This window comes from Lytechinus variegatus, chromosome 2 (genome assembly GCF_018143015.1).
Source record: "Lytechinus variegatus isolate NC3 chromosome 2, Lvar_3.0, whole genome shotgun sequence".
In the NCBI taxonomy this organism is placed as follows: Eukaryota; Metazoa; Echinodermata; class Echinoidea; order Temnopleuroida; family Toxopneustidae; genus Lytechinus; species Lytechinus variegatus.
Window position 1 is genome coordinate 63,780,390 of NC_054741.1, and position 20,814 is coordinate 63,801,203.

Below are 20,814 nucleotides of genomic sequence, written 5' to 3' on the forward strand. Positions count from 1 at the left end.
CATGTACCGTACAACAACATTCTCTTCATTGGTCGCTTTAGAATGGGACAGCTTCTATGGTCGCTACCCTATCGGTGAACTGAGATCACATCATCCAATGCACTTTTTTAAACTTTTGAGTTTTGAAACTATGTGACCACAAATTATTATACCACATGATAAAATAAATAAGTTTGGACATGAACGTTAACACACTTAATACGTACAATAGAAAATGAAACATGGATACCAAAATTGCAAAATGTATATAAGTTGATATGTGACTTTAAAATTTCAGTGAGGTGATACTTCTTTTCTTTTAAATCAGTAAATGATTGGACATTCAGAATTTATCAAAGAGCGGCTACACTACATCTTTCTGAGGGCTAGAAGAAACAGATGAAGTTAAGGTAGTATATAGTCTACAGCATAGCCGCTGGGGCAGTTGCTGCCCCATCCCGACCGGCATTGTTGGTGCAAAAAAATATTGTAAGAATTCAAGATATAGAGGTATAGGAGATGAAAAAAGAATGGAAAAAGAAAAGAAGGAAGGAGAAAAATATAAGGAGCTAAAGAGGGAATGGTATATTTTGGCTAGTCAAATATATTGCTGTATATACACTCGAGTGACCAAGGAATTTCAAAACACCATCTATTTCTCTGTGTGAAAAATAACCCCCTAAACAAGTTTTTCGCGGGCTTTATTTACACATTTTGGCCCCTAAACAATTGTCGCCAAAATATGACCTCAGGGAAAAAGCTTTAGACAAAAAAATATCCTAAACACGTTTGTGGCTATAAAAAAAAAGATTTGGGGAAAAAAAACATACCCTAAATATGTTTGACCACACAATTGACCAACAGTTTCAAAACCACCTTTTTTCTTGAAAATCTGTGTTTTTGATATCCTTAACGAGTCCATGCGCGGTCCGCGTCCAAAACTGAAAACACCGCCCCGCCCTTTTTTTTGGTCACGCGTGTTCAGCAGTTATATTTGACTGGCCCCCCATGAAAATATAGGGGGGGGGGCCAAACATAATTGCCCTCCTCCACTCATTTTGACAACTTAAAAACCATTAACCTTGGCTTATACCCCTTTCATAAACCCAATTATGCGGCTAATAGCAGCATAATTTGGTCGTAAAATTGGAGGAGGACCAGAGTTATCCGCATTACTTTGATGCGGCAGCATCGGGACAAGATTTTGAGTTTATGAACGCATTTCCAAATATTGTGGATAATTGCCATGGTGCGGTCACAAGGTCACCCTTTTCCAACACAACCGCCTCGGAGGGGGCGTGTCCAGTTGTCATGACGATTATCCGCCTTTTTCAGGACGGGCGCTCGTATAGTGATGCAGCTTATTTTCGGAGTTTGTGAACGCAATTTTTATTGAATTATCCACATTACTCTTAGGCAGCTAATTGGAGGATAGGTTTATGAAAGGATTATAAAAGATACTATTGAACAGACAAAATATTATTTTTTTTGCATACTTTGCACTCATTTGGCATGAAAATTGTGGTAATGTTTGTTTTCACTTTTGCCCCCCCTTCCAATTCAAAATAAGGATTGACATCCCTGGGGCCCGTTGCATAAAAATTTTTACCTGAGAAAACTCAGGTCGTTTTTACCGGAGTTTTTGCTGTGTGTTAAAGTCAATGGCAGAAATCAGACTAACCTTAGTTTTCACCTGAGTTTTCTCAGGTAAAAAGTTTTATGCAACAGGCCCCTGGTTGGCATAATAACAAAAACTCAAGGTAACTGTATGAAAATAAACATTTTGCTTGTAGTGCCCGCTCATATCCTACGAGTAACATTTAGTGGTGTTAAAAGGGATGGTCCGGGCTGAAAGTATTTATAGCTTATATTAATAAATAGAGTAGAATTCACTGAGCAAAATGCCAAAACGTTCATCAAAATCAGATAACAAGTAACAAAAATATTGAACTTTAAACTTTAGCAATATTTTGTGAAAACAATCATCATGAATATTCATTAGATGGGCTGATGATGTCACATCCCCACTTGTTCTTTTGTATTTTATTATAAGAAATTAGGTTTATCCAAATTTTTTCCTCCAACTAAAAAAATTGGACAACTGATTTAGTGCATTAGATATTTATTGCTGCAACTCATGTCATTTTAAGGGAGACATATTATTCACACAAGTATGAAATAATGAAAAAATTATGATTTTATGCAATAACATAAGAAAAAGGAAAGTGGGGATATGACATCATACCCGGGCATCATACCACCTAATGAATATTCATGACGAGTTTTCACAAAATATTGTTAAACTTTTAACTTCAATAACTTTATTTGTTATCCGATTTTGATGAAATTTTTGGCATTTTGCTCTGTGAATTCTCCTCTATGTATTAAAATATAAATATTTCCAGCCCGGACCATCCCTTTAAGTGTCTCCTCTTCAGGTCAGATAATAAAAAAATCATTATACTCGCACTTCATACTCATTATTTCTTAAAGCCTGATGAAATCACTAACCTGAACTAAACTCATAATTAAACTTGTCATTAGGACATTCTCCCCCCCCCCTTGGACCTAGTTTTTATCTATTCAAGCTGGTGTTGGAGGAGAAATGTGAATGTTTTTCTGCCCAATACCCTATTATACAATGAGCAGAATATCCCCTGTAGGCTTACAGCTCTCGGTGCTGCGAAAATTTGTGACATGAACTCCCCCTCCCCCTGAAAAAAAGTGAGCCCCCGGAATCACGGAAACTTGTTCTTAAAGAAATTTTAAACAATATCGATCAATACGGCATCCATAATCTTGTTTTTCTCCTGGACCAGTTTCAGCAAATCGTTGCATTAGATCCCTTGATACTGATGGGTGACTGAGCCCTATTACCATGGTAACTGCTATGACAAACTTACCATCGTTGATACTCTTCATGAAATGGGCCCCTGGCCTTCAACTATATCATTGTATATTAAATGAGTGATTCCCAAGATAAAATGTTTGATATTTTATTTATCTCAATGTCACATACAGCCTTGTTCATTAAAAAAACCCAAGGCTGTGCCTAAACACCTTCTCTATTAGAAAAGGTCATTGACCTTGTACAATGTTCAGACAAAACAGACATGTAAGAAGAATCATATCCAATATACTTTCAAAATTTAATTGAATTTTTGGACATTCAAAATTTAACACACTTATCTCAATCAAGAGGTAAGTTCTCCTGTAAAACAGGAAATACTATATCTTTATTCAATACATTAATCAATAAATGAGGATATATCAACATCTTTCCGAACAAAAAGAATAACAAAATTGAATTCAAACTTAATTATAAGTATAAAACTTTTCAGCGTTTAGCCTGAAAACCAACAATAATGGTAAAACACAAGTACACAACACGAGATCAAATCTCATTCAGATATATTGGTCTGCAAATGTCACATAATATGGAATGGCATATACAAAACATAGATAGCAGACAGGGAGAGAGGTGAGAGGAATACTGAATGAGGATGGTGATTATGGTGATGAAGATGATGATGGTGGTGGTGATGATGATGGTGGTGGTGGTGATGATGATGATGGTGGTGGTGGTGATGATGGTGGTGGTGGTGATGATGGTGGTGGTGGTGGTGATGATGGTGGTGGTGTTGGTGGTGAAGATGATGGTGGTGGTGATGATGATGGTGGTGGTGGTGAAGACGATGATGATGATGATTTTGATGATTATGATGACAACAATGATTAAGATGTTGATGCTGAAAGTATGATTTGATGTTGATGATGATTATGACTTTTCCATAACCCCCAAATCATTGGTTAAGTCCTGAGACCAGTAGCACATAGAATTCCAATCAAACTCCAAAATCAAATACATCTTCATTTCGAACCAACCAGAATTGCCTTTTTTGGACTTGTGCTTGATTTGTTCTTGCTGTGTATAGCAGCAACTCTTTCTGCAATGGTATGATATCTTTCAGTAAAAACTTAAAAAGAAAGATTAAGTCTCGCCAATCTTCAATAATAATAATAATATCATCCAAATCAAGGTAGGATATCTTGAATAACAAAAGGGAGACTCTATCCATTGCACACAGTATGATGGTACCCACATAAAAGCAATAAATATACATTAAATAAATACAAGAAATAAGGTAACAGATAACAGGAATATTTGGGCATTTTAGCAATCACTTCTACAAATTTTTTTAGAGAAAGCATCTATCTTTAGAATCTTTTGCTAAGAGCCCTTCATAGGAAAGCAGCTTTTGTCGAAAATCAGTGAATCAAAACAGTCGTGTCATCCTGGACTCTGGATAAACGACATATTTGCAATTTTTTGTCCGGCCTGAATCCTAAGACGATGTGCTGTTCCGGTCTACCAACTTTCGATAATGACCTCTGATCTGTCGATTGTGCTTTGATGGGTAATTTCAATAAATCCTGAATGGTCCAGAAAGCCAAAATAAGCTCATACCAAGTAAGGGAGGTACCTTTAATTGTACCTGTATATTATCATAATACAAAAGCAACTTTTTGGAAAGCAACCTGAATGGGGACTGTGTGATGATTCAATCCAGCAAGAACAATGTGTGAGCCAAATACCATGAAAATTGTTTAAAACTGATGTAGTTAAAAACGCAAGATTTTTGCATAATTTTTGACATATAATGATGTTACCATGGCAAAACGATAAATAACATATATGTCCTGCACTAACTCTAAGATTTTAAACTAATTTTGGGCATACATCATGTTACCATGGCAACACAATTTCCAACAAACACAAAATATGTGTCTCACACATCTTTACCTCTAAACCTAACCCTATGTGTGAGCCAAATTTCATCAGAATTGGTTGAAAATTGATGAATTAATTCAAACCATAAGATTTTTACACAATTTTCACTTATAATATGCCGTCACTATGGCAACATGATTTCTGACACACAAAATACATGTCTTGCATATCATTACCTTAAGACTAATGTGTGTGCCAAATGTCATAAGAATTGGTTAAAACCTGAGGAAGTAGTTCAAACTTTTTTTTAACCATAATTTTGCCATAATATACCATTACCATGGCAATGCAATTTTTGACCGGGGGGGGGGGGGGGGGTTAATAATAATAATGCTAGCCAATACTAATACCTGAATATCACTTATGGATAAAGTACGAATGCACAGATGTAATACCCTTTTTAAAAACTAGTACAACACTGCAATGTGAATTCAGGGATAAATATATATATGTATACAAGATAATCTGACACTAAGGAATAACACTGCTATCCCAGCATCAAAGCTTTTAACACACTCCAGATAGACAAACAATAAACATTTTAACAGTTGAACTGCATTTTGTCAATTATGTACAGAGCTGTATGTGTATATTTCATACATTTGATGGAGAAAATTGGCATATAGGCAGTGGAATGGATTGTTGTCATGGTTACTTGTGCCCCATGGATGCTAGAATTGCCTTGGCCTCTTCCTTAACCTATGGTATAAAAAAGGAGAAGAAAAAAAATCATGAACACAAGGCTTGAAAATCTGAAATAAATTTTCAACAGCTTGTTTGACAGATAAAATATTAGAACAAGCTTGAATTGTGATCATCCTGACAAGGTTCACAGAAATGTTATATCTATTTAAAAAGAAGACTATGAAAAACAGAAAACTATTGACAATTTTTGTTATAATACTAAATATTTTATTAAAGTGAAGCATGGCAGACATTCATGGGGGATTGTCGTTGGCTGTTGTAACACTAGCATCCATGTTGCAGGCGTATTTGTGAATGTTTTGTATACATGTACACAAAGGGCAGCAGAAAAATTGCTTTGGGGTTTTTTTTTGTATTCATTCAGCCCTTTTTTCCCCTTTGTAATCAAAAACCTAATTTGATTTTCTTTTTATATGACTATGATTACCCTCTACTGTTAATTCAATTAACTAATTACTTAAGCTTATGTCATAGGAAAAGTTGATTCAATCATGAAATACGTTTCACATCTACTCAACCACTATTACCCATTTAATCGTTGTGGCATAAGACTTTGTCCCACTCCAACCCGCCTTTCCTGTTTTAGAAATTCATTTGTATCCCAACTCTTTCCACAAATTCAATTCACAGGTTCAACGCTAATTAAATTTCTGTTTCCAGCATATTGATGGTAGTTTTGAAATGTTGAATTGACATCCCGGAAAATTTCATTAAAATAACAATAATAATGTTAAATATAATAATAATAAAATAGTAATCATAATAATAATAATAATAATAATAGTAATAATGATAATAACAATGATAATAATAATAACAACAATAATAATTATGATTACAACTCAAACGTTTGTAAATGTACCACCATTAAATAAAGAAATTAGATTAAGAAATAACCAACCAACCTACCTGATTATCTTCTTCTGTTTTGACAGGGTAATCACGAGCTTTGGTCAAGTAGAGTAGAGCCGACTTGTTGTCACCAGTCTTCTGATACGTCTTGCCAAGCATTAACAGATTCTTACTGTAGAAGTTTGGGGAAACTGGAAAATAAACAACACAAAATAAAATTAGGTGCTGCAGAGATCTTTACAGGAATAATTCAATTCATTAACAATAAAAACTTTTTCCTAAATGTATTCTACAAAAAGTAATTCAATTTCACATAACCAGCACTGATTTTTATCTTCTTTATAGTGAAGTTGAATTTATCCAGATCTCTGGATCCGACAATATTTAGAAGTAAACTGTATTGAAAGAATGTAAAATACACTTATAAGCCCTAAAATATTCTATACAACTTGAGAAGAATCATTTTAACCTATGAACACTTTTTCAACCATCTGTGAATTGGACCACAGAAAGAATGATTGATCATATCCTGATGCACAGGGGTTTTTTTCAGTCTGCCTACACTGCTGCTTGCTGGAATGCTTTCTTGGTGGATATTGCTTGTTTTGGGATGTAATCTTAAGCCCATCACATATTACACAATACGACAATGCAACTTTTTGACGAATCACAGTTTACATTAGATACGAACGTTTCAAGACATCAATTCATTTCATTTGAAGTACAGTCCGAATCACAGCCAATAATGGTGTGATTATGACTTGGAATTGACATTGCTTTCAATTCCACAGGGAGGCTTGCAATGGACTTGAAATGCAATTTTAGCATTGACTATTCATACCACTATTTAAACCTTTGATTGTTCAGATTTTACAGGTTGGAATATTCATATCAAATTTTAATACAATTTCTTTGAAATCGGATTTCAACAGATTGTATAGTGTGAGCCAGGTTTCATAGGGACAAGATCTTAATTGCAAGATAAAACCATTGCCTGATTGCCAATCATTATCAATCAAAATTGATTTAAAAAACAAACAAACTAGAATTAGACATCTCACCTTTCTCTGCAGAAAGGAACATTCTCAGAGCCTACAGAAAAAAAGATAAATATGAACATGAATATCAAAGGGAAAAGCACACAATTATCTTTAGTACATCATTACGAAACCTCTATAGTCTATTCAAGGTTAAAGCAAAACATTGCATTGACCTGAAAACAAACAAAATACAGCATCAAATCATCTGCCTAAAATATAGAGATTCTTGTAAAAGATAATCTCAACATCTCACTCTCTGTCTAAATTGGATCAATTTCTAAATTTGGAATATGGAATTTCTTCTAATTGGATTTGTGGCCATCTTTTTCTGTTGGCTGAAAATTGTTGAGACGGGGAGTGGCAGACCATATTGTTTATTGGTAGTATGCAACAGAACTTTTTAACCCTCTCTTTTGGCCATTGCTAAGAAAATCAATGTCTGGATTGCACAATTCCAACATGTTGCCTGGCATGCAGATCACCTGTATATTTACATGTGAACATTATTACAATATTTTGTTTTACCTGCCCCTACTATATTCATGTTTTTGAATATTTTGAATTCAAGCTACAGTGAAATATGTATACAGAGGCCACAAATGAAGACAAGAAAAAAAAGTATTCATGAGATGGATCATATTACTCATGTTTGAATGAGCAACCCCATTCAACAGGAACCAATTTTACGGTCTTTATAGAGACTATGAGAGGTGGTCCTTCTGAACAGGTGGGTGTTTCATAAAGCTGTTCGTAAGTTAAGAGCAACTTTAAGAACGACTGGTGAACCTTTCTTATGCGCTAAAGCATCGACAATGGTGTACCATTTACCAAAAGGATCATCAGTCGTTCTTAAAGTTGCTCTTATCTTACCAACAAACAGCATAAAGCTGTTTGTAAGATAAGAACTTTAAGAACAACTGGCGATCCTTTCTTGTGGTAAATGATACACACCAGATTATCATTGGTGTTGATAAAGTTCCTACGAAAGGATCGCCAGTCATTTGTAAAATCACCCGTAACAGCTTTATGAAACACATATGAGGGTTTACTGTACTATCCCCAAAGTAATACCTCTTCATAAGTTCCTGTTGGAGGTGAGGTAAAGACAGCTGAAGCTATTTTCCTCTGATACCATGCCATATCAGCAAATGTGAAATACCTGGAAATAGGTGACAGAAAAGGAAGAAGGAATGAATTACAACATAATACTAAAAATAATATAGGTATATTCACCCAGAGTAGCCACTTCAGTTTCGAAATCTGTTCTACCAGCGGGCCCTGCTATCATTATTACCCCGGCTTAAGCTGAGCTGCCTAGGCGCTCAAGCATTCTAGAAATTTTTCCTACCCGGGTACCCAACATCTTGTCTTGTGGCCAGAGAATCTGTTATCTCATTCATAAAAATTCACTCTCTATACAAAAAATCCTAAAAATGAAATTCCTTACAATAATAATAATGATATAGTCCATTTATATAGCACAGCTAATATAATTGCATATACTCAACTGCGCTGGATACTTCAAGCTGAGCCGCCATATACAACTAAAAACTAAACACTTTGAACAAAATGGTCTTGAGTAAATAAACAAGAGTTTCTGTACTAGCCATGCATTAGTGTGAACACATTAAAGGCAAAAATTGTTACTTTTCAGAACTGAGTCAATCAATTTTTTTTCTGGTAAACATTCAAGATCTTTTGTTCCTAATAATTCATTGCTATACACAGTCACAACTGATGTGACACTTCTCATGTTTTGCAGGGGTCTATGACAACTGTTTTAGGAGAATTTCTAATGTTCAGCACTCTTGAATTTGGAATTTGTGTACAGTATGTACCGATATGCACATATCATGGGGGAAATTAACATATGTAGAACTAGTATTTCACTTTAAAATACATTTAAGTTTTGGGGAATCTCCCTGAAAAAAATGAAAAATTAATATGAGATACACAATGAACTTTGCAATGTTCTTTGTTGTGTCTTTGGAAACACACAAAAGTGATACCTTCACTAATCTCAATTGACACTGCAGTTTCAAATCACTTATACAACTATTCCTCTTCACACATTAATTCTATATGATTTATGTTGATTGCTTTTGTGTTAATTTTTATAAATTTTTTTTAAAGAACTTTGTTGTATCACTCTACAGGTATGTTTATTGCTTGGAACAAGACTCTTCACCTGTCTGGAATGCCATATAATATATTTGTCTTTTTCTCATCAATTACGCAGTTTTTAGAAGAATCACTTTTCACAGTAAAACATGCAAACATTTGGGTGTTTATTTCATTGGAGTCTGTTCAAACTCATTTTAAACCGTTACCACAGATGGCATTAATCTTTGATAATTTATGGTTTGCTAACTATACTGGTATATATATACATGTATGTTATCCAAATATCAAACTATTTTTTTGTTTTCAGGGAGCGTTGTGACCCAGTGGATTAGTCTTCTGACTTTGAAACAGAGGGTCATGGGTTTGAATCCCAGCCATGGCGTAATTTCCTTCAGCAAGAAATTTATCCACATTGTGCTGCACTCAACCCAGGTGAGGTGAATGGGTACAAGGCAGGAATAATTCTTGGAATGCATGAGTGCTAAAAGGCAGCACTAGCTAAAGCCGGGGTAATAATAATATTGCGCCTCGGAATAGAATATTTCTAGATAAATGGCACGATATAAATGCCTATAATCGAGCTGACCAACTATGTGTGAACTTGTCTCTCATTGACTGTGAGCTAAAAATAACTTGTCATAAAATATACCTTTTGAGATGTTAGAATTACGAAGAATAAAATAGCCTATAAGGTATTTGTGTGGAGAAACTAATGTTTTGTGAGAAAAAGTACAGGTTTTGCTCCTTGGTAACATAACCACTGCGAAATGAATGAATTGAGTGGTGAATCGGTGTATTATCATTCAAGTGGGCCTATATTACAAGACTACCTGCTCAGGATTATGGATTATGGGTAATTTACCTTGCCTGGGTCACATTTCATAAAGACTGGATTATAACAAATTGAGTATCAGCCATTCAGATTGAAGAATTTCAGTAGATTTAACTGTTATTGGAAATTTGTTATCATAAGTTTTATGAAACACACCCCAGATATGGGACTTGAGGTGGGCCTGCTGGTTCATATATCCTTTTAATGGAGACACAGAGGAAAACTGAATCATATGAAATTCATTGATTACGATACTCACCACAGACCTAACAAATGAACAGATGTAGCATCCTGTGGATTCAATTCAATGGCTGTCTGTATAAATATAAGAATATGGGTAAACATCCGTGATTAGTATGCAGAGTAACCCATGCACCATAAATCTCATAGGACAGTAGTGTCAATTATTACTTCTTGATGTGGTTTGGAGCCAAGTACTCACTCCCCATTGATAATTTTCAAATATTGCAAGTCTACCATAGAAAAATAGGACTAAATTTAAAAGAGAATTTGGAATTTCTTTGTGTCCTAACTCACATGCGCAAGTTGTGCCCTTATTGGTACGACAGTCCTCATTGATCCAGAGAGATTGGGTGACCATAGCGTACTCAATACCAGGCATTCAGCATTTAAAGGTAAATGCTAGTTTTGGTAACGATATCAAAGTGAGTTCGTACAGAATCCAACAAAATGACCACCAAAGTGTCTGTTTGTATAAATAAAACGTATGTGCCAAAGGATTCTGGAAGAAATTGTGTAATTGCTGAGAAATCAGCAAATAAGCACAGGATTCGGGCAGAGCGTCGGGCCCGACATTCAAAGCAATAATTATACACTGTCCCACGTGCGCTTTTCTGTGTTGGGTATCTTCAGTCTGAACATTTTTCAGTGTAGATTTCAATATTTCACAAAGTTCAGTTTATGTAACTGTACCAGATCTAGATCCTCGATGATATACTGACGGTTAAGCCTTGTTTTACAGACTTTCTCATGAAATCAGTGTTTACTGCAACTACTGGAATTTCTCTTTAAGTGATTAAAGACCTCATTTAAACACTAGATTTCCTAGGATCTCACTTACAGTTCTATTGATTAATCCTTATTCTTTCCTTCGCTTGGGATTCAACGATCAATAAAATGATATTTCTTTCCTTTTTTCATCTCTTACTTGCAGTCTATGTTACCTTCAATGGCTTAAGGAAAAAATGGTCAACCATCAAGCCTCTCATGCAGCATAAGAAATACATGAGGGTGACGGGCGATTTCACCCTCATGACATTCCGAATTGCCCCTAAAATTACCCCAAATTGCCTGCTTTGGTGCAATTATTCTTTCTAGAGTCACCCCAAGATCTCTCACAAACAATATTTAAGATTATTCAACAAAGGCAGAATAATTATTTTATTTTCACTGCAAAATTGCTTATTTTCCCTAAAAAGTAGCCCTTAAAATGAACGAAGTATTCCCTCAAATTCTGCAATCACCCCAATGTGGGAATAAAAATAGCCCCTGATAAACAACAAGTGGAGCGCCTCTGGCAGTCTCACCTGCAATACGCGATTCAATATAGCAGCGGTGCTGACTCTGAAATCTACTATAAAATAATTATTCACAAGAAACACCATTCATATAATGATATGATACTATGTTCATATGACATTTGACCTTGAACATGTGACCTAAGATGTGTCAGTGATACTTGGTAACCCCTATACATTTCATAAACTATGTCCATAAATTTTCAAAGTTTATGATAGCAATTCAACAATTACCTCCAACATAGCCAAAGTTCATTGACCTTATTACCTTTAACTTTGGTCATGTGACATAAAACTAGCACAGGATATTAAGTGATACTTGATTACACTTAAGTAAGTTTTATGAACTAGATCCATACACTTTCAGAGTTTTGATGGTAATTCAACAAATACCCCCAACATGGTAAAAGTTTGTCGACCTTAAATGACCTTTGATCTTGGTCATGTGACCTGAAACTCGCACGGGAAGTTCAGTGATACTTGATTACTCTTATCTCTAAATTTTATGAACTAGACCAATACACTTTCAGAGTTATGAAGGTAATTCAACAAATACCCCCAACATGGCCAAAGTTTATTGACCTTAAATGACCTTTGACCTTGTTCCTGTGACCTGAAACTTGGACAAGATGTTCAGTAATACTTGATTAACCTTATATCCAGATTTATGAACTAGGTCCATATACTTTCTAAGTTATGCAGTCATTTCAAAAACTTAACCTTAGGTTAAGATTTGATGTTGGCACTGCCGGCGCCATCAATAAAGCGGCGCCTATAGTCTCACTCTGCTATGCAGGTGAGACAAAACTTATTTTCTACCCTGCTCTCATGATAATGAACATCGGTGGCACATGTGTTATGAAATGCACAAATTGCAGTGCTCAAAGCAATCAAGGCATTCCAACAAGTACACATCTACACCTGGGTGGAGGGTGGCATTTGAGGTAGACCAATATATTGTAAACAATGAACAAAAATTACCAGGAAATGATCCTTGATGACAAATGCGTTCAGAATCTTCTGCTTCATTCCTTCGTAGTCTCCTACTTCACTCAAGCAAATAGCATACCACTGTGGAAGATACAAGATAGAAAATGAGAAAAATAATCAAATACAAACATTTTTTGGCATCCAATGATTATGACCCAATGCTCTATTGAACATTCAATCAAGATCTATCCCTCCATCATGACCAGGGGACCTTATCATAAAGAGTAACAAGTGAGGTGACTTTGCCATTATGGCAACTGCTACGCTGATTTACTACGGTGAATGCCAAACTGGTGAAAGTTACAATAGTTGTAGCTCATTAGAAAAGAGACAGGCCCAAGATCTTAATAGAATTACACATTCAGCGTCTGTTACATTCTCATAAAGTCATAACTGTTCCCATATGCAGGCAAGGAAATGGGGTTCTTTCTTTAATTTGTGATCACTGTAGTCATCCTGCTATTGCAATGATGTGGCCTTTTGTGACCTCAATGACCTTTGACTTCATTGTGTCATTGTTATTACAATCATCGTCATCATTACTTTTGTTTCCCGCTCATTACCTTATGGCTTGCAAAATTGTTGTCATTTGCCTTCAGAGCCCTCTGCGCAAAGTCCAGGGATTCGTAGGTCAGTCTCTTTTTGTCCTCTTTGCTGGTGCTAGATAGCTGGGCCACACAGCGGCAAGCCCTCGCCAGACGCCATAGAAGCTCATCATTCGTAGTGTCCTTGAAGCGCACAAGATGATCGTACAGCTCTGTGGACTTGTTGGCATCATACAGTCGGTCAGCTTCTTCTGCTGCTGCAACGTCAGGAGAGATAGAGACAGGCTCTGCAACTGGCACCGTCTCTGATTAACAGTAATGAAATCATATTCCTGTCATTAGTAAATTTTATGAATAATTATAGGGGAATCCAACCCAAATAAAACTTGTTTTTGGAGGAAAAAGAAAAATCAGACAAGTTGATAGGTGAAAGTTTTGAACAATATCGGACAAACAGTAAGAAAGTTATGAATTTTTTGAAGTTGTAAATATTAGTAATCACTTTACACATGGAGACTTCAAATTGGCCACATATGTGATGTCATAGTGATGTAAGGCAAGGATTACTCTTCCATCTATTCCAATACATAAAATGGCTAAGATATCATTTTTTTCCAAGTTTTATTTCAAATTATATTTTGCTTTCATGAAGACATAAAACTATATACTACCTGAGTTACATTTAGATTACTGCCAAGGGGATTGGGTACTTTAATAGGAGAAAACCACAAATCCCAGATAATTAAGTACATGGCCTATGGAAAGTTGTCCTTGTCCCTTGCCATAATTCACTTACCCAGTTGCTAACTTGAAGTGTACATTTTCTTTAATAGGGATCTAAATTTTTAAACCAGCCATAACTTTCTTATTGCTTTTCCGATTTCTTTCAAACTTTTACCATAATGTCTTATTTATTTTTCTCCACTCCAACACATTTTATGACCAAGGCTGGATTCCCCTTGAAGCACGCCAAGGCTTTTCCTTCATAAAATTACAACCTAGTGCGTTTTCTCACTATTTTTTTTTGTTTGAATCTTTTATTTATTTAAAAACAAAGTGTAACTTGTTTTCACTCATTGAATTATATATAGAGCAAAAAATACCAAACTGTGAAATTTTCTTCTATATATTTAACATATTCTATCACATCATTTGGAAAAATTGGCACATGAAGATGTATTATTACAGGCATCACAATGTCCCAAATTTAGCAGACTTCAAAGTCCTCCAGAACAATAAAGCAAGTAAACCTATATAATTTTTTGTATATTTGACTAATATTGACTTTCACACAAAGTAACTTTAACCAATACAGAAAGTGGGGTAAAAATTTGAAATTTGGATTAGCTTTTATTTTAGAGAAGCAAATTGACATAGATTTCAATTTGCTTCTCTAAAATAAAAAGCTATTCCAAATTTCAAATTTTGTAACGGATAAACAAGCCCCTATCTCCAATGCCAGGTAGCTTGGATACTACATTTAACTCTTGATTCTAACCTTTTGGTTTACTAGACCAGAGACTGAAGCCTCGAGAAACAGTAAGAGATGTTGTGAAGACTGATCCAAGTTTCAGCTTTGTTGAATGACGAGCACACACCTGCCATAATCTTGATACCTAGAAGCAAGAGCATATTTTGATTGTTATGAATTAAATAAATGTAGTTTTTGTCTTGCCTGCAAAGCAGAATGTTACTATAGGCACCGCTCTTCCAACAGCTGTGACATCAAATCTTAACCGAAGGCTAAGCTTTTGAAATGTCATCATAACTATTCCATTTTTAAGCGAAAATCCATTGTTAAATTTTGAAAAAGATTTTAAGAAGATGAGCATTTTTATTCATAGATGTTATTGTCTCTGTTATTGTAGCCTAGCTAACAGACACATTTAGAGGGCAGTAACATCATGAGCAGTGTATATGTGCATTGTCCAATAAATATCATAAATCTCACCTCAATGCTAAAATATACAGCGCGCTAGACCAGTTGAAGCGTGGTTTACTGAATGACTTTTAACAAAGATACTACAAGGCACTCATTCAATGAACAAGGTTATATGTTATAACCTTGAACAAGGTTATATGATATAACCTTGTTCTCTGTTACTACTCCATGTGTGGCAAAAAAAGGTTGGCAATGTTTAGCCTACTTTTTCTTTTTCCTTGGGACAAATGCTTGATTTTTTTACACTCTCAGTTTCAATTACAGCTATTCATCATATAACTTGGCTCCTAAGTCAATTTGATTCTTTTAATCATTTTTTTTTCTGAATTACAAAATAAAGATTGAAAAATGACAATTTTCTTGTCACATCTTTCGGAGGGTGCATTAAAGGTCGGTCCCAGACATAAATAATCATATCTGATTGATACACGTCTGACAAATCTTATATACACACACCTATTGTATTTGCGTTGTGTACAAATGGATCAAGGGATCTACACGAGATCGGTCTGGTAAGAAACCTCTAAATTTTGACCTTTTTATTAACAAATTTTTTAAACTTTCATACACATTAGGCATATGGTGTATAGATAAGTAAAATCACAAACATTTACGTGATTTCTATCTTCAATTTATTGAGTTCAAAGATGGATTTCCTATAGGGAAATCCATCTTTGCTTACATGTGTCTCTTATATGCATATGGGAGGTGGCCCAGTACTTCGTGATCAAATGACAACATCAAAATCATAAAAAATATGATCACAAGCCAAGGAGTCAAGGCTAGGCTAAGCCAGGCTGGCTGCTGGTGCAGCAAGCTGGCCTGGTGAAGCTAGCCTAAAGGTTAATATTAAAGGGGAAGTTCACCCTGACAAAAAGTTTATGGTAAAATAGCAGAAAAAATAATATAAAATATTGCCTAAGGTTTGAGAAAAATTCATCAAATAATTAAGAAGTTATTAGAATTTCAGTTATTTGATTTGTGACGTCATATGCGAGCAGCATTCCTACATAGCGAATGGTAAAAAATCAATGAAATGTCATTTTCTCAGAAAATTTAAAAAGGTTTTCACTGTACTTTTTGTATATCAATAGACAAATCATTTCACACCCGATCATGAATAGAAAACAAAATTAAGTCATCAGGAACCATACAAAATTTGAAATTCATGCATTTTATATTACATAATACATGGGGCAACTGCTCGTTTATAATGTCACAAATCCAAAACTTTGAACTCTAATAACTTTCTTACTCTTTAACGGATTTTCCTCAAACCTTCACCATTTTTTTTACTATTTTTTCTGCTATTTTTACCACAAAGTTTTCTTCAGGGTGAACTTCCCCTTTAATAATTTTAAAGAAGAATGAAACCATTGGAAAGAGATAGCTTGTGTGAAAACAAAAAATCAAAGAAACAGATCAACGAAAGTTTGAGAAAAATCGGACAAATAATGAGAAAGTTATGAGCATTTGAATATTGCAATCACTTATGCTATGGAGATAGCAAATTGACAATGCGACAAAGATGTGTGATGTCACTTGTGAACAACTCTCCCCATTACTTTAGTATATATTTTACTTGAATTGCCTCTTTTATCACATCTATCCATAGATCATGTTGAAAGGGGTAGAATACCTGAACAAGAACCAGACTTCAGACAGGATAGTTTTAGAGTCACACAATAACATTAAAAGGCTTTATTCTACAGATAACTCATAACCAAGGCCACAGCTTTAGCAGCTTTCCCAAAAGTCACACTCCTCTCCCTTACATGTATCAAGCAGTCCTCAGTAATATATATGAAAGCTTCTAGTGCAAACAATAATGTGTATGCCTGTTAGGCCTGGGACTTTCGGGGTTTTTTCTTTTCGGGTACCCGTGGTAATTTTCGGGCGGGTACCCGGGTACCCGAAAATCATGTCGCTCGAAATATGACTGGTGGAAAAACCCCATAGGTGACGTCATCATCAAGCCAATGCGATGCAAGCCAATTTATGAATGAAAATATAGTAAGCATGCGCATTGCAAGCCTCAGCCCCACGCAGTATTCCGTCAAAACGAGTCTGCAATACTCTGTCACCTCGTACCAAAATCGACCTAGAAATCCACTTTTCTATATTTTATATGAATTATAAAAGGTATTCTCAGAGGATCTGTTTTCCCACCGATACCGCACTGGTAAGCAAATTTTTTATTACTTCTTGCTTTTCCGTCAAAATCTTACGAAGTAGCGTCGATATTACATCGTGTTCGTGAGTTTGTAGAATCTATCGCTACGTGAACAAAGTCAATTGATTTCCGGGTTTCGGAGCGTCAAATGCGCCAGCCAATCACGATCGTGTTACCATTTTCGGTTTATGATGAACTGAAAATGGGATCAAGAACCTGATTGGCTGGCGCCTCGTATGCTCCGAAACCCGGAAATCAATTGACTTTGTTCACGTAGCGATAGATTCTACAAACTCACAAACACGATGCAACATCGACGCTACTTAGTAAGATTTTGACGGAAAAGCAAGAAGTAATAAAATTTCCTTACTTGCGTGGTATCGGTGAGAAAACAGATCCTCTGAGAATACCTTTCATAATTCATATGAAATAAAGGAAAGTGGAATTCTAGGTCGATTTTGGTACGAGGTGACAGAGTATTGCAGACTTGTTTTGACGGAATACTGCGTGGGGCTGAGGCTTGCAATGCGCATGCTTACTATATTTTCATTCATAAATTGGCTTGCGTCGCAGTGGCTGGATGACGTCACTGCGCTGCAAAAGAAACATGGCGACGATTGAACGATCTCAGTCACATCATCAACACTTGAAAAACTAGTATATTTAAGGATATTTCGAGGGTAATTGGTGAGATTCAAAATGAGACTTGTGTACTTTTGTGATGAGTTTACAATCATGTCTTACACTACGCAATACAAATCAAATGTACGTTATACTGGTGAGCAATTTTCGGGTATCGGGTATTGATTTTTCTACCCGGGTACCCGACGCTTCCGGGCGGGACCCGGGTACCCGGGTTTTAGTCCCAGCCCTAATGCCTGTAAAGCCTTACACCAGTAGAGGCGCTGGTCAGAAAATTGGGATCATCCCAGTTTACAGGGACTGTCTCAGTTTATAAGGATTTCTTCACACAAGAAATCTAGGAATGTTCATTCACCTGTCAAGTGCCGACACCAATCAAGTGTGCTAGTCAATGTAAACATATCAGGTTTCATAACAAGATTATTGGAAGACAGTAAGTCATGAAAAATAGACGGTGAACTGGGGGGAATTGAGGTCACTGAATCTATTTTTAGCACTCTCAATTTCCGTAATTGCTGTCTTTGTCCCGTAGGGGGAAGTGAAAAAAAAACGTCCCCATAAACAAGGACAGTCTCAATTTATCAAGACATGATTTGTCTTGGTTTATGAGGATATCCTTGTTTTCTGGGACAATCCCAATTTTTGGACCAGCGCCTCTACTGTACACTGTGTTCTTTCTACATGAGGGCATGTAATACATATTTTTTAAGAATACATCATGGATAAAGAGTTTGTATCATCATAAGAAAAAGCAAAAAGAGACATTTTGAGGGTATTTTATAGTCCACCAAAGCCAAAGCCAAGGGAAAGTTGTTCATCAGTGACATCACACATCCTTGTCGCATTGCCAATAGGAGGATCTCCATAGCATTAGTGATTGCAATATTCGAATGCTCATAACTTTCTCATTATTTGTCTGATTTTTCTCGAACTTTCTTTATTCTTAATCTTTGATTTTTCTGTTTCTACATTACACAAGCCTATTTGTTCCAAACCTTTGGACCAAAGGTTTTATTCCCCTTTGAGACTTTTGGGGGAATTACTGATGTAATAAGATGACAGAGTAAAAACCTCCACAAGTATTTGTATGATTTTATGTTTAGATAACTCAGTGCTAAAGATGGTAACTACCCGGTAGGGCCTATGTCCAACAGATTCTCGATTCAATCATGAATATAATCAATCAAATCTTAAGTGCATCAGCATAGTCCCACATACTAACCGATTTGCTGGTTAACCAAGCTTCATTAAATAGACCTTGATTAATTTCTTTTCAGTTTTATCGATAAACAACTTACCTTCCAGGAATTTCGCAGCTGTCTCACCGTATCTTGGCATCTCATTCTCTGACTTAAACCAAGAAGTAAAGAATATCTGTGTAAACCTATCCTTCCAGCCATAGTAGAATTGAACAGCAACCACACTCCCAACAACTCAGCTTAGCCTAGAACCACTGCCAGCTAGCTACCGTACCCGCGCGCGGGCCTGCCCCGGCCCCGATAAGGTTACGTAGCCTCTTGATCTTGTCGAGGCCCTGGGAGAGAAGAGAGAGAGTGGATGATCTCGAGGGTTGATGGTACAAAAAAATTCAGAGTTTATAGTACTAAAAAAATGTGGTTCAACCCCCCCCCCCCGCGGGAACCGGGGCCTGGAGGTGTTTTTTTTTCACAGGCTTCTTATATTTATTGAATAATAGTGGTAATCTAAAGCCCGGCGCACACTAATCATAATCCAATTTTCAAAGAAATTAATGAAATGAATATACCGGTACTCAACCAATAAAATTTTAGCGATCCGAGGTCAGAATAGACCAGTTCGTAGTTACTTCATGGGCAATTTTGGTCAAATGACCTTTCATTTCTTTCATCATGATAGGCAGATTTCAAAGCAAGATATTACATAAGCTTGCCTTACATAGCAGGATGAAGTTCAAGACCGGGGTTCAAGAGGGGGCACACGTCTGTTTTCATTGCATTTTTACATTATAAATTATCAATTTGGCTTGTCAATGGGGGGCCGGGGGGGCACGTCCCCTGGATCAGTTGTGACTCGTCGGGGGGGGGGGGGGGGCAGGGATACGTCCCCTGCATGAGAGTTGTGACTCGTCAGGGGGGGAGTCTGTCCCCCTGCCCCCCCCCTTTTAGGTACGCTTGTGCAATAATCTATAGATTTAAGCGACCCATCATCATACATATTTCTTTATATTCCTTTTTTCCTCACCCCTCCCCATTTTGCACCCTGAGCTGTGCCCCTGGCAGTATCATAGACCTACATCTTGGTATACGAGAAGATATTATGAGGTTGCATATGATGATTAAACATTAATGCCAGCATAAATATTTTTAGCTTCTGGCGCAGCCTACTGAATTCTGTTGTGTGAAACTTCCAAATTTCATCACAAAATTTAAGCTTCATAACGCACCATGAGTTGATCAATCATTTAGTAACATCACTGTCCATACTTCTGTTTCCTTTCCTGTGAAATAAAAATGATTGGTTTTAAAAAAAGGTTTTATTTCTGACAAAACCCCCAAAACACTCGGTCGTTCTGTTCTCTTACATACCTACAAATTTACGTGCCCTTAATCTCACTTCAAGCAGGCATATTTTTTTATGTTATTCACTGATGTAAATAACACATTTTCTGTCCATAAATTATG

The 20,814-nt window shown here is 36.1% G+C and overlaps 1 protein-coding gene across 1 annotated transcript; it reads right to left on the bottom strand.

The window, feature by feature from the left end:
* Positions 1 to 3,889: 3,889 nt before the first annotated feature.
* On the bottom strand, positions 3,890 to 19,611 carry LOC121408614 (regulator of microtubule dynamics protein 1-like). The gene is made up of 9 exons (XM_041600142.1): positions 19,453 to 19,611; positions 14,896 to 15,013; positions 13,416 to 13,702; positions 12,844 to 12,933; positions 10,584 to 10,639; positions 8,440 to 8,527; positions 7,390 to 7,420; positions 6,386 to 6,519; positions 3,890 to 5,470 (listed from the first exon to the last, which is right to left on the bottom strand). Exons 1-9 carry the CDS (start codon positions 19,552 to 19,554, stop codon positions 5,423 to 5,425), a joined length of 954 nt encoding a protein of 317 aa, XP_041456076.1. The 5' UTR covers positions 19,555 to 19,611; the 3' UTR covers positions 3,890 to 5,422.
* Positions 19,612 to 20,814: the final 1,203 nt, after the last annotated feature.